The sequence below is a fragment of the Xyrauchen texanus genome, chromosome 24 (assembly GCF_025860055.1).
Source record: "Xyrauchen texanus isolate HMW12.3.18 chromosome 24, RBS_HiC_50CHRs, whole genome shotgun sequence".
Classification (NCBI taxonomy): Eukaryota; Metazoa; Chordata; class Actinopteri; order Cypriniformes; family Catostomidae; genus Xyrauchen; species Xyrauchen texanus.
The window spans coordinates 31,205,192-31,217,870 of NC_068299.1; the positions used below are offsets into that span (position 1 = coordinate 31,205,192).

General features: G+C 41.2%; 1 protein-coding gene across 2 annotated transcripts in view; it reads right to left on the reverse strand.

Annotated features, from left to right (window-relative positions):
• The window catches only part of LOC127618243 (endothelial PAS domain-containing protein 1-like), an 86,023-nt gene that overhangs the window by 18,743 nt on the left and 54,601 nt on the right, over window positions 1-12,679 (reverse strand). For both annotated transcript variants that reach the window (XM_052090598.1, XM_052090597.1), the window contains exons 4-7: window positions 7,429-7,513; window positions 5,836-5,948; window positions 5,550-5,752; window positions 169-275 (exon numbers count right to left, since the gene is read on the reverse strand). In XM_052090598.1, coding sequence (XP_051946558.1) covers window positions 169-275; window positions 5,550-5,752; window positions 5,836-5,948; window positions 7,429-7,513 — 508 coding nt within the window. The remainder of the gene's footprint in view (window positions 1-168; window positions 276-5,549; window positions 5,753-5,835; window positions 5,949-7,428; window positions 7,514-12,679) is intronic.

Consider the following 12,679-nt stretch of genomic DNA (forward strand, 5'->3'; position numbering starts at 1 on the left):
CACGTGAGTTTGATTTTATTTACGTTAGTTACATTATTTCCTAATAACACACACTTTATGACACTTTAGAAATAAACAAGGAGAGAGAAAGAGTTTCTAACTTTCTTACAGGAAGTATCATAAGACTTTAAAGAGCTGATTGAAGAGAAATAATTGAATGACACATACGGTTCTGGTGGCTTTTGGTGACACTGTCAGAGTCCAGAGCATGGTAGAACTCGTATGCAGATCGACCGAGAAGATCTTCAGGATTGTAACCCATCAACTCAGTAACTCTGGAAAAGTGAGATTCAGATCCCATTAACACACACAGACTCATTGGGCTGAAACTCCTCAACTTCTTTGATCTGCTTACAATTTATTTAGGCCAGTTTAACAATGATCCATTTCATATGGTCTGTTCGGCCGAACTCGGTGAACTTTTTTTGCAGATAATTTTCAGAGACCTTGCTTTTTCTGATGGTGAGTTTATTCCAATTTGCATCACTGCAGCTTTTACATTAATTAATAATACATTACAGTTATGTATATGGAGAAAACTCCATAATCCACTTAATTAATTTGACCTTTTATTAAGATCACATGGGGATAAGATGTGATATTTAAGTGTAAAAATGTTTATGAATGTTACATGGGTATTATTTAGTTCAAACTGTGAAACTGTGAAACAAATTTAGTGTATTAGCTGACCCTTATACAGATGTTATATAATGGCTGCAGGTCACCTACTCTGTATGCATAAGTGTGTGTGTGTGTGTCTGAAGCCCTCTTTTCATTAAAGGGCCCACTATCCTACAGTCATTGAACTAACCACCTCTGAGCTGATGAAGCACACACACACACACACACACACACACACACACACGCATGTTGTGTTTCCATGTTTTATGGGGACTTTCCATAGACATAATGGTTTTATACTGTACAAACTTTATATTCTATCCCCTAAACCTAACCCTACCCCTAAACCTAACCCTCACAGAAAACATTCTGCATTTTTACATTTTCAAAAAACATAATTTAGTATGATTTATAAGCTGTTTTCCTCATGGGGACCGACAAAATGTCCCCACAAGGTCAAAAATTTCGGGTTTTACTATCCTTATGGGGACATTTGGTCCCCACAAAGTGATAAATACATGCTCACACACACACACACACACACACACACACACACACACACACACACACACACACACACACACACACACACACACACACACACACACACACACGGAGTGGAGGCTGGGTTGAACTGGAGCCATTGACAAAGAAATGTCTATAAAAAGTCAAGTAAAATGAGGAAAACAGATGAAAAGCTATTTTGAAATACAAAAATATGTATAATGAAGGCATCAGCCTCCAATTCAAAATCTTTCCACTGGTGTTGCATTCCAGAAATAAAATAACTATGTTTGTAACCAATTTTCTCAGAATTGCAATGCAATTTTGACATAATAATAATGATAATTACCACTGGATGGGTACTTGAACAAGTTAAATGACTCTACTTTTCTATTATTCTGCCAGTAACAAAGGTCAGGGCTCTCTGAGGAAGCTTTGCATGCAATCCAAAAGCTCAAAATGGAACATTTGAACATTTAAGCAATTATCACCTCCATTAAGCAAGTCTAATCCTGTCTTCAACATAATATTCTTTCCCTTGTATGCAATTCCTAACACAGACTTGGCCATCAAGCCAGGCATTATCTAGCACATATGTGGGTCAATGACGTAATTCATTCAAAAATAAATTAAAGTGCAATTCATATGACAAATTACTTAAATACATTACTTCTATGATGAACATGTTTTCATTTTCTGAACTGAAATTCAAACTTCTTGGAGGTGTAATTTTTCTGAGATCATAAAGAAGAAATTTTTTAAATATTATAAAAATGTATAAAACAACTGCCCACCAAATCAAAGCCAGTGCAGTATAATCAACATGCAGGGCGCTATTTTGTCTTTATGTTACATGGAAACCATAAATTATGAATTGATATCACAGAGAGGACCCCTACAGACCCTGTAGAATGACTGTGTGTTGAAGTTAATAAGTTTGTTGTTTCAAATATAATTTCCCCCACATTTTATACCATATTATTTGCTTTTTATAATAAAAAAGTTTAGGTCCAGTTGTCAAGTGTAAAATTGTATAACCCCTTAGTATAAAGACAAAATCATAATATAAATATTTTTTTAATTACCACTGCTTAGTAGGCTCTTATTGTGGCGTGGTTACTCACCTCAATCTGGGTGGCGGAGGACAAGTCTCAGTTGCCTCCACTTCTGAGACGTCAATCTGCGCATCTTTTCACGTGGCTCACTGTGCATGACACCGTGGAAATTCACAGCATGTGGGGGCTCATGCTATTCTCCGTGATCTGCTCACAACTTATCACGCACCCTATTGAGAGTGAGAACCCCTCATTGCGACTACGAGGAGGTTACCCCATGTGACTCTACCCTTCCTAGCAACCAGGCCAATTTGGTTGCATACGAGATCTTGCTGGAGTCACTCAGCACGCCCTGGATTCAAACTCGCGACTCCAGTGGTGGTAGTCAGTTTCAATACTCGATGAGCTACCTAGGCCCCCTCATAATATAAATGATAATTGAACAAATTCATGATACTTGTAAAAATAACTTTGAAAACCTTGAAAAAAGTTTGCACACTTTGTGAAAATTATTGAGATGTACTATGTATTACTTTTTACTTGATGGTCCATTATAATTTCGCAGTCCAAAGATTACATTTCTACAAAAATATTTCAGATCTTTCAGATTTCAGATATCTACTGTATATTTGCCATTGAACCATGCACTACTTGGCTTTTATGAAATATCTGCTAAACTACTCTGTCATGGTTCAAACACATTTGTGATTCATTACATATGACTAAGAAACTCAATAAATATATGATATGTTTATATAATAATTTTGCTTCTCCAATAAAATTAGTTCCAAAAGAAGCTAAAGCAGGTTGCTTAATCAACGGTCAAAGCAAGCTGTTCAATCAATCAACCAAATCCATTGTTATGTGTCACCGGAACAACACTGGATTTATACGTACAGTTTCAGAGTAGTCCTAGGAAATATTGGCACTCTTGAAACACCACTTAATGTTAAATCTAATTAGAGGACTGGAGGAACAGATGAACTGCTGTATAAAATGTATTATAATAATTAATATGCACAGATAAAGTCTTTTCTCAGTATTAAATGCAATGTACTATCAGAGAGCATATGCGTCATATACACTCACCTAAAGGATTATTAGGAACACCATACTAATACTGTGTTTGACCCCCTTTCGCCTTCAGAACTGCCTTAATTCTACATGGCATTGATTCAACAAGGTGCTGAAAGCATTCTTTAGAAATGTTGGCCCATATTGATAGGATAGCATCTTGCAGTTGATGGAGATTTGTGGGATGCACATCCAGGGCACGAAGCTCCCGTTCCACCACGTCCCAAAGATGCTCTATTGGGTTGAGATCTGGTGACTGAGGGGGCCATTTTAGTACAGTGAACTCATTGTCATGTTCAAGAAACCAATTTGAAATGATTCGAGCTTTGTGACATGGTGCATTATCCTGCTGGAAGTAGCCATCAGAGGATGGGTACATGGTGGCCATAAAGGGATGGACATGGTCAGAAACAATGCTCAGGTAGGCCGTGGCATTTAAACGATGCCCAATTGGCACTAAGGGACCTAAAGTGTGCCAAGAAAACATCCCCACACCATTACACCACCACCACCAGCCTGCACAGTGGTAACAAGGCATGATGGATCCATGTTCTCATTCTGTTTACGCCAAATTCTGACTCTACCATCTGAATGTCTCAACAGAAATCGAGACTCATCAGACCAGGCAACATTTTTCCAGTCTTCAACTGTCCAATTTTGGTGAGCTCTTGCAAATTGTAGCCTCTTTTTCCTATTTGTAGTGGAGATGAGTGGTACCCGGTGGGGTCTTCTGCTGTTGTAGCCCATCCGCCTCAAGGTTGTGCGTGTTGTGGCTTCACAAATGCTTTGCTGCATACCTCGGTTGTAACGAGTGGTTATTTCAGGCAAAGTTGCTCTTCTATCAGCTTGAATCAGTCGGCCCATTCTCCTCTGACCTCTAGCATCAACAAGGCATTTTCGCCCACATACTGGATGTTTTTCCCTTTTCTCACCATTCTTTGTAAACCCTAGAAATGGTTGTGCGTGAAAATCCCAGTAACTGAGCAGATTGTGAAATACTCAGACCGGCCCGTCTGGCACCAACAACCATGCCACGCTCAAAATTGCTTAAATCACCTTTCTTTCCCATTCTGACATTCAGTTTGGAGTTCAGGAGATTGTCTTGACCAGGACCACACCCCTAAATGCATTGAAGCAACTGCCATGTGATTGGTTGATTAGATAATTGCATTAATGAGAAATTGAACAGGTGTTCCTAATAATCCTTTAGGTGAGTGTACTTCTGCTGTTTATTTCTGTTAAAATAACGTGTCTCCAGATCTCTTCATGCTTTACAAGGCTGGACTTCTTCAGCAGGAAAACAGGTTTAGTGCTTTGTGACATCAATGTAGACATCAATCACAGAAACCATGATGATGAACACTTTGAACTTTATTAATGTGTATGTGTATAAGGGACAGTAAGTTCCATGAGGAAATGTTATAGTGTAATGTGACAGGGCGGAGGGTGGGGCCGGGTCGTGATTATACACACCCGGTCCCTTATCAGGCTAATTAAGCCTCCGAGAGGGATAAAGGCCGATGGCCGATGGTGCGACGAGCAAGAGATAGTTTACGGACATGTCCGTAATGTGTGTCTCTCTCTCTCTACTATGTATACCCCTGGCTTGTTTCTAAAAAAAAAAAACGGGTCCTTAAACATGCCCTCATAATAAATCTCCAACTGATTGACAAATTCACTTGTGAAATGGATTGCTGTGAACTGTGTGCCAATGATTGAGTTATGATCAATAATATGGTAGTAAACAATACATTGTATTCTCAAGCCGTTTTTGAATGGTCTTATCATATTAATTTATATTTTTTTTAATGTGTATTGCTAGAAAATGATGAGACTTGCTAGAATAACGCTAGAAAATGTATATCTTTATATTACATTCTATATCTTTCCTTTTTATTTATTCATTTTATTTATTTACTTTTTATGTATTATTATTTTATGTATAATTTTGGTAATAGTGTTGAAAAAATTTAAACATTTTATGCAAACATGTTATAAAATAAATAGAAAAATGAAACAGCTCATACAATATTAAGTCTGTACTCCTGAGGTGGAAAAATGTACATTTTTCTAAAGGTTACCGATACTTTGCAGTTTCCCCCAATTTTAGTAGTTTCAAAGTCTATTATATCCTACTCATGGAAAATGTCAAATAACAGATGTCTTCTGCAGAAGAATGTGTGTTCATGTTTCAAGATGATGAGTCCAGATTGTGTCACCTAATACTTTGACCTGTTGACTTATATATTACACTATTGCAAGTATAGTGTTGTGTCTGTTTAAGTAACGATGTACCTGTCATCGCAGTAAGTAAACTTCATGTCCATGCTGTGGCGACTCAGGAAAGTCTTGCTGTCGAGAGGTGTGTCGATGTTTGACGGATGGAGAATGGGCTCACACATCATGACCACACAGGTGAGTGGCGGCTCTTTAAAACCACACAGAACATTCGCAGGGCAGTCTTTATAAACCTTTAAGTGCCCTGTGCAGTGCAGGACCTGCAAAAACAACCATTATCTTTATGAGGAACAAATAAAGTGTTATTCTCGATCAGTATTTATCATAAGGAACAGGTTTTCACCTTCCAGCTGGCTGACTTGAGGTTGACGGTGCGTCCACGATTCGTGACTGTGCATTTCATTCGCATAAAGAAATCTCTTTCTGTTTTTAGATCCTTGACTTTCTTCCCCATGCCTGCAGATTTACACACACACACACACACACACACACACATGTTGTGTTTCCATGTTTTATGGGGACTTTCCATAGACATAATGGTTTTTATACTGTACAAACTTTATATTCTATCCCCTAAACCTAACCCTACCCCTAACCCTCACAGAAAACTTTCTGCATTTTTACATTTTCAAAAACATAATTTAGTATGATTTATAAGCTGTTTTCCTCATGGGGACTGACAAAATGTCCCCACAAGGTCAAAAATTTCAGGTTTTACTATCCTTATGGGGACATTTGGTCCCCACAAAGTGATAAATACACTCACACACACACGCACACACACACACACACACACACACACACACACACACACACACACACACACATGTTTGGTTTCCATGTTTTATAGGGACTTTCCATAGACATAATGGTTTTTATACTGTACAAACTTTATATTCTATCCCCTAAACCTACCCCTAAACCTAACCCCTCACAGAAAACTTTCTGCATTTTTACATTTTCAAAAAACATAATTTAGTATGATTTATAAGCTGTTTTCCTCATGGAGACCGACAAAATGTCCCCACAAGGTCAAAAATTCGGGTTTTACTATCCTTATGGGGACATTTGGTCCCCACAAAGTGATAAATACACGCTCACACACACACACACACACACACAGTGGTAGCCAGCTGGTACGTGTGCATAAACCTTACTCCCCTGGCCTCAAGAGGCACACTAGCGACTAATGCTAGAGGCTTTAGCCTTTAGCCTCCTCGTTAGCGCACACGCCTCCCATGCTGGAGACGCCAGTTCGAATCCAGCTCTGAGTGAGTCGAGCAGGAATGTTACAGTGGTGCCGTGACCCATTTGAGAGCAAGGTTTAGAGGGGTGGGTGTAGTGGTAGCCAGCTGGTATGTGTTGTGCAGTATATATAAACATCACACCCCTGGCCTCAAGAGGCACACTAGCGACTGATGCTAGAGGCAGTAGCCATTAGCCTCCTCGTTAGCATGCCCGCATCCCATGCCAGTTCAAATCCCACTCGGAGCGAGTTGAGCAAGGCTGGTTACATTTAATTAGATTTTTGCGATTAGCATTGATCAATATTCTCAACTCAGACAAAGTCAGACAAATTGTGACAGGACCAACTCATCTCCATGAGATTTTTCTACATTTAATTCTATCACATGGAGTTGATGGTGATACTATAGAAATTCTGCCACATATCGATGACATCTCAGATCATTACCTCATCTCTTGTATGCTGCGATTAGCAGACAAACATATTTTCTTACATTTCTGGATAATTGTAATACATATCACTCACAATGTTCCCTTCTCTACATCAAGTTAATTGGATTTTCTCTGGCATTCTCTAACATGTTTCGTTTATTTGTTTCCATTTTTTTCTCATGTCTACATATCAGACTGTGAGGCTACAGTGTGGAACTAGTGATCATTTCATAGCTTTGTAAGAAATGACATGACATACCGGTTTTGAAGCTGAGGTTCTCACGGATCTCCTCGTGGTCACATGGGTGGGTGAAGTCAAAAATGCTGTGACCCGTTAATTCCACCTACAAACAAAGACATGTCATATCTGAATATCTGTTTATATGACCGTTATGGTTTTGATTGCATTATTTTTCAAATAAGCACATTTTTCCTCCAAATACAGTACTCTTTACAATAATATGTCCAGCTGCCTTACTTTTAAGTTTATTTTATATTTCCCATTATTGTCAATGATGATGTTCATTAGATTCTTATTACTGTAAAAAAAAGCAAAAATTACATTAATAAAATAATTAAAAAAATTCTACAACAATAGAACAACAAACACTACCATGATTTTCTTGTACTTTACTATTTTATTTATATACAGTACCAGTGTTCGTTTAGAGTTCTTTGGCATTATGGTAAAGATGATTGGGTGGGGGTAGAACAATGTATTTTTTTAATTATTATATTAAGTTTAACTTAAAGGGGTCATGACATGACAAATCACATTTTTTATCTTTTGCATATAAGCAATCATTGTCCTATAAACATACCCGAACTTTAAACCTCTTCCTCCCACAAAAAGAGCATTTGTTGAAACCAAGCTGCCAAAATGACTCACTCTCTCTTTCCTCCACATTGTGATGTCACACTGTGGTAGACATTTGCATCTGACCGCCTCCATAACACATCAACGCCTACTTAACCTTATCACTCCTGTAGCCCCGCCTAGCAGCGGTGAGCAGTGAGATGGAAAGGAGAGAGCAGGAAAGTCAAGTGCAGAGAGAAAATCATAACAGTGAGGCTTAAAGAAAGGCAGCACCAAAACTGAGTGTTTCTGACAGAGGGTCAAACTTTATTAATATTAAAAGTGAACCTCAAGGAACATTTTGAAATAACAAAAATGGCATGACATGACTTCTTTAAATAAAATAAAATACAAATGGAGAGCCACGAGCATGCGAGGATCGGACGTGTGAACGGTGAGCTCTGTACACTTTGCTAGTTTTAATACTTTTAATGACAAACCGGTGAGATTCAGATACAGGCACCGATAAATTCTGGCCAAATTTATGAGATCATCCGATAAAGATCTTGTGTTACACGAGTCAAGGAGTAAAGAAAGGCTTTCTTGGTAGAACTACAGCATTTTCTTGTTCCCAGAATTTGCGAATTCGACAAGAGAGAAACGCGATCGATTAAAGGAATGCAAGAAACTTTTACATCAAAGGAAGGTCACTTTTGCACTGATATTTCTGGCCAAATTGAGAATAGATGCTAAAGATGCCCCTAAAACATTCACATGCCCACAGCAAGGGATGTCCTTCATAAAGTCAATGGAGTGATTAAGTCATCTTGTTGTACTCATGTTGCATCCTAGTGGAACCGGCTCAATGAACATTTGCTTGACAGTTTGAGGATTCTGTGCGCTTTTTTTGTTCTGGATCCGCCTAGCGACTGGAGTTTATTTTGTAGAGTGGCACATCTTCAGGACAGTTTTGTGGATTAATCTACATGCTCTTTGTGCATATTGCTCCTCTGGGCTGGGGTTTGTTTTGTGGAGTATTTCTTGCAAAGACATTGGAGTGATTAAGTCTTTTGTTTGCACTCAATTTGCAGCCGAGTGGACCAGCTCACTGAACATTTGCTTGACTGTTTGAGGATTCTGCGTGCTCTTTTTGTGTTGGTTCTGTCTAGCGGCTGGAGTTTATTTTTTAAAGGTGTCACACCTTCGGGACAGTTTTATGGATGAATCTACACACTCTTTGTGCTTATTCCATATATTGGCTGGAGTTTGCATTATAGATGCTTTTTTAGATTTTCATTTTTCTGTTTGTTTGGTTCTGGGGGATGTTCGGGTTTTGATTGCTGCACTAATGTTGGAATGTGGTCTTTATAATCTTGTTTTTGACACATAATACATTTTTTCTTACATGTCAAAATGCCAAATGTTAATATGAGTGGACTGTCTCTCACCAAGTGGAATGTGAATGTGTTGGTGCACCCCACAAAAAGAAGGAATGTTCCTCGTCTGTTGCTCACTTCGACGTTGTGTCTTGCGAAGACTAGGGGTCTCTCTTGAGAGCCTCGCGCATCTCTACTTGAGAAAAGGCCAATGAGGAATTGGCAGACAGAATTTGCATCCCCGCCCACGGACATACGGGTATAAAGGGAGGGAAATATGCGTCTGTCCATTCAGATTTTTTCTTTGGAGCCAAGCGGTTGTGTGATCAGCGAGCTGCATTCACTTACTGTTCCACTCATCTCTACAGAGTGTATGCTGTTGGATCTACGGTGCATATCAGCGGCTTTCTCCTTCTCTGCACGGCAGTGCAGCTTTACCCCTGGGCGCTTCGACAGCGCTGCTGAAAGAGTTATTTTCTCTAAAAGAGCAATACACTGCTGCCGTTGAACGTCCTTTTCAGGACGCGTCTTTATAAAGATGCCCTTCTGCCCCTGTGTAGTTCCTGGATGCGGTCAATTTCTCTCTGCTTCTGATGGTCATAAGAGCTGCCTCGCTTGCCTGGGCTGCGATCACATGCAGGCAGTGTTTTATGAATGGTTCATGTGCTCAGTGAGAGAACATAGCCATGGCAACTATGTGGTCGTGGCTTTCTTTCCTCACGAGAGAAAGCCACTTCAGCCACTCCCCCGCGCCACGCCTCCTTCCTACGGGATTGGGTACGCATTTCCCCCAGTGAGACTTCTTGCACGAGTGCTGTGCAAGGTCAGGGAGGACGAGGAACAAGTCACTCTGGTGGCCCCCTACTGGCCCACACGGACTTGGTTTTTGGATCTCATGCTCCTCGCGACAGCCCCTCCCTGGCGAATTCCCCTGAGGATGGACCTTCTTTCTCATAGACGGGGCACCCTCTGGCATCCCCGCCCAGACCACTGGAACCTCCATATCTGGCCCCTGGACGGGATGCAGAAGATCTAAGTGGCCTACCACCTGCCGTCGTAGACATGATTAACCAAGCCAGAGCTTTTTGCCCTAAAGTGGCGCTCGTTCGCAAATTGGTGTTCTTCCCGGTTTGAAGATCCGCAGAGGTGCGCAGTAGGGTCAGTGCTCGCATTTCTGCAGGAGAGGTTGGAGGGGAGGCTGTCCCCCTCTGCCTTGAAGGTGTATGTAGCCGCTATCGCGGCCCACCACGAAGCAGTGGACTGCAAGTCCTTGGGTAAGCACGACTTGATTATCAGTTTCCTTAGAGGCACCCGGAGGTTGAACCCTCCCCGGGATCTGTTCCCCTCCTGGGATCTCTCAGTGGTTCTCTCGGGTCTTCAGAGACCCGCCTGCGAACCGCTAGAATCAGTCGAGCTCAAAGCCCTCTCCTTGAAGACGGCCCTCCTGATTGGGCTCGCTTCCATCAAGAGGGTTGGGGACCTGCAAGCGTTCTCCGTCAGTGACACCTGCCTGGAGTTTGGTCTGGCAGACACTCATCTCATCCTAATACCGCGAACAGGCTACATTCCCAAGGTTCCTACGACCCCCTTCAGGGACCAAGTAGTGAACCTGAAAGCTCTGCCCTGGGAGGAGGCAGATCCAGCCATTTCGTTGCTGTGTCCGGTGCATGCTTTGCTTACATATATGGACCGCACACAGAGCTTGAGATGTTCTAAGCAGCTCTTTGTCAGCTTTGGTGGACAGCGGAAAGGAAACGCAGCCTCCAAACAGAGGCTTTCCCACTGGGTTGTTGATGCCATAGCATTGGCCTCTCACACACTCAACGAGAAGTGTGGCATCCTCGTGGGCACTGGCCAATGGCACCTTCCTAGCAGACATATGCAGAGCAGCGGGCTGGGCAACACCCAATAACTTCACGAGATTTTACAATCTCAGGGTTGAGTCAGCCTCGTCCCGTTTTTTCTCAGGTCCAAGCCGGTAGAACTCAGTAACGCGGAACAACTGACCAGGTGTACCACTTGCAACTAGTGCCTTTCCCCTCCACTGAGGCAATCATGTGCACTCTTATCCCAGGAGATCCCACTAACTTGGCTCCCTGGATTATTCCTCCCTAGCCCTCTGGTCCGTGAATTCAGTGGAGGAATTCCCCGACCAGACCCACTACGGGTACTGAAACTACTCTGTACTGGAATAGGTGCTCCACAGGACAGGCCCCTGTGTAGATTAATCCCCTGTGTGTGTTTTCCGTCGTACGGTCCCCCTACGGGCGGACCCACATCTCCCTTGGGAAGTCCCCACTGCCCCCCGGTTGCCGTGTTTGTAGCAACTCCTCCCTCTCAGCAGGTACGATCTACCACCACACCATTTTCACATGTTCCAAAACCCATGTGATTTATTCTGCCACTCACACGCGCACACACACATACAAACACATCCATCCATCCTTGTTTATCCAATAACTTGGTAGTAACAGCACAAGCTGTGATACTATTTCTGAAGTGACATTTTTGAATTACTAACAAAGGCTTGGATGCATCATTTAGTTTGAACTAGCAATGGCAGATTCTGATCGGTCACGTAAGAAAGTAGTTCCATGCACAAATGCGTTTTTATGACCGTAATTCTTTTAAATGTACTTGTTCATTGAACTGTTGTATATACGCAATATCACACTTGCAATCGTGCTATATGGCCCTAAATCAGTGCTGAAGTAGGGCCATATCGCAATCTTGCTCATGTGATATTGCTTAAATATATATTTTTTCTTTGACCACAGGGATGTTTCTTGGGGGTCAGGGTGAGGTTGGGCATTGGTAGGGGGAAAGGGAAAAATGGGGGTTAAAAGTTGATTCTGTGCATATTTGATTTGCTTTTTTGTTTCATGTGTTAATTTGAAAAAATATATATTTTCAGTTAAATTAAATGTATCTTAAGTTTAGCTTACTTTTTGATTTTGGGATGAAATGCAACCTGGACATGTTCTTGACAGTTTTCATGCATAATGGATCTTCTAGTAATGAGAATCTATCTGATAGACAGGCCATAGTTTCCCAAAAACAGCAGCCAAGTGCAAGGAAGCAATTGTAGCTAGTAGATAAATCCAAGAGCCAGAGGCTAAGCTTCTGCAATTGTACAAATAAAGTGACACATCCTTCCTCCTATCCAGTGCTTAAAGGAAATAGGCTTGTTCTGTGGTTCATAAAGTCTGCCCGTGATTAAGTGAACCCAAAGGAAATGTAAAAATGCTAAAGAGACAAACAGCAGACCCAACAGATTCTAACTGGACTAAAGGCTCTTTCACATGACTCAGGTCAGCATTCCCTATTGTGCCTGAATT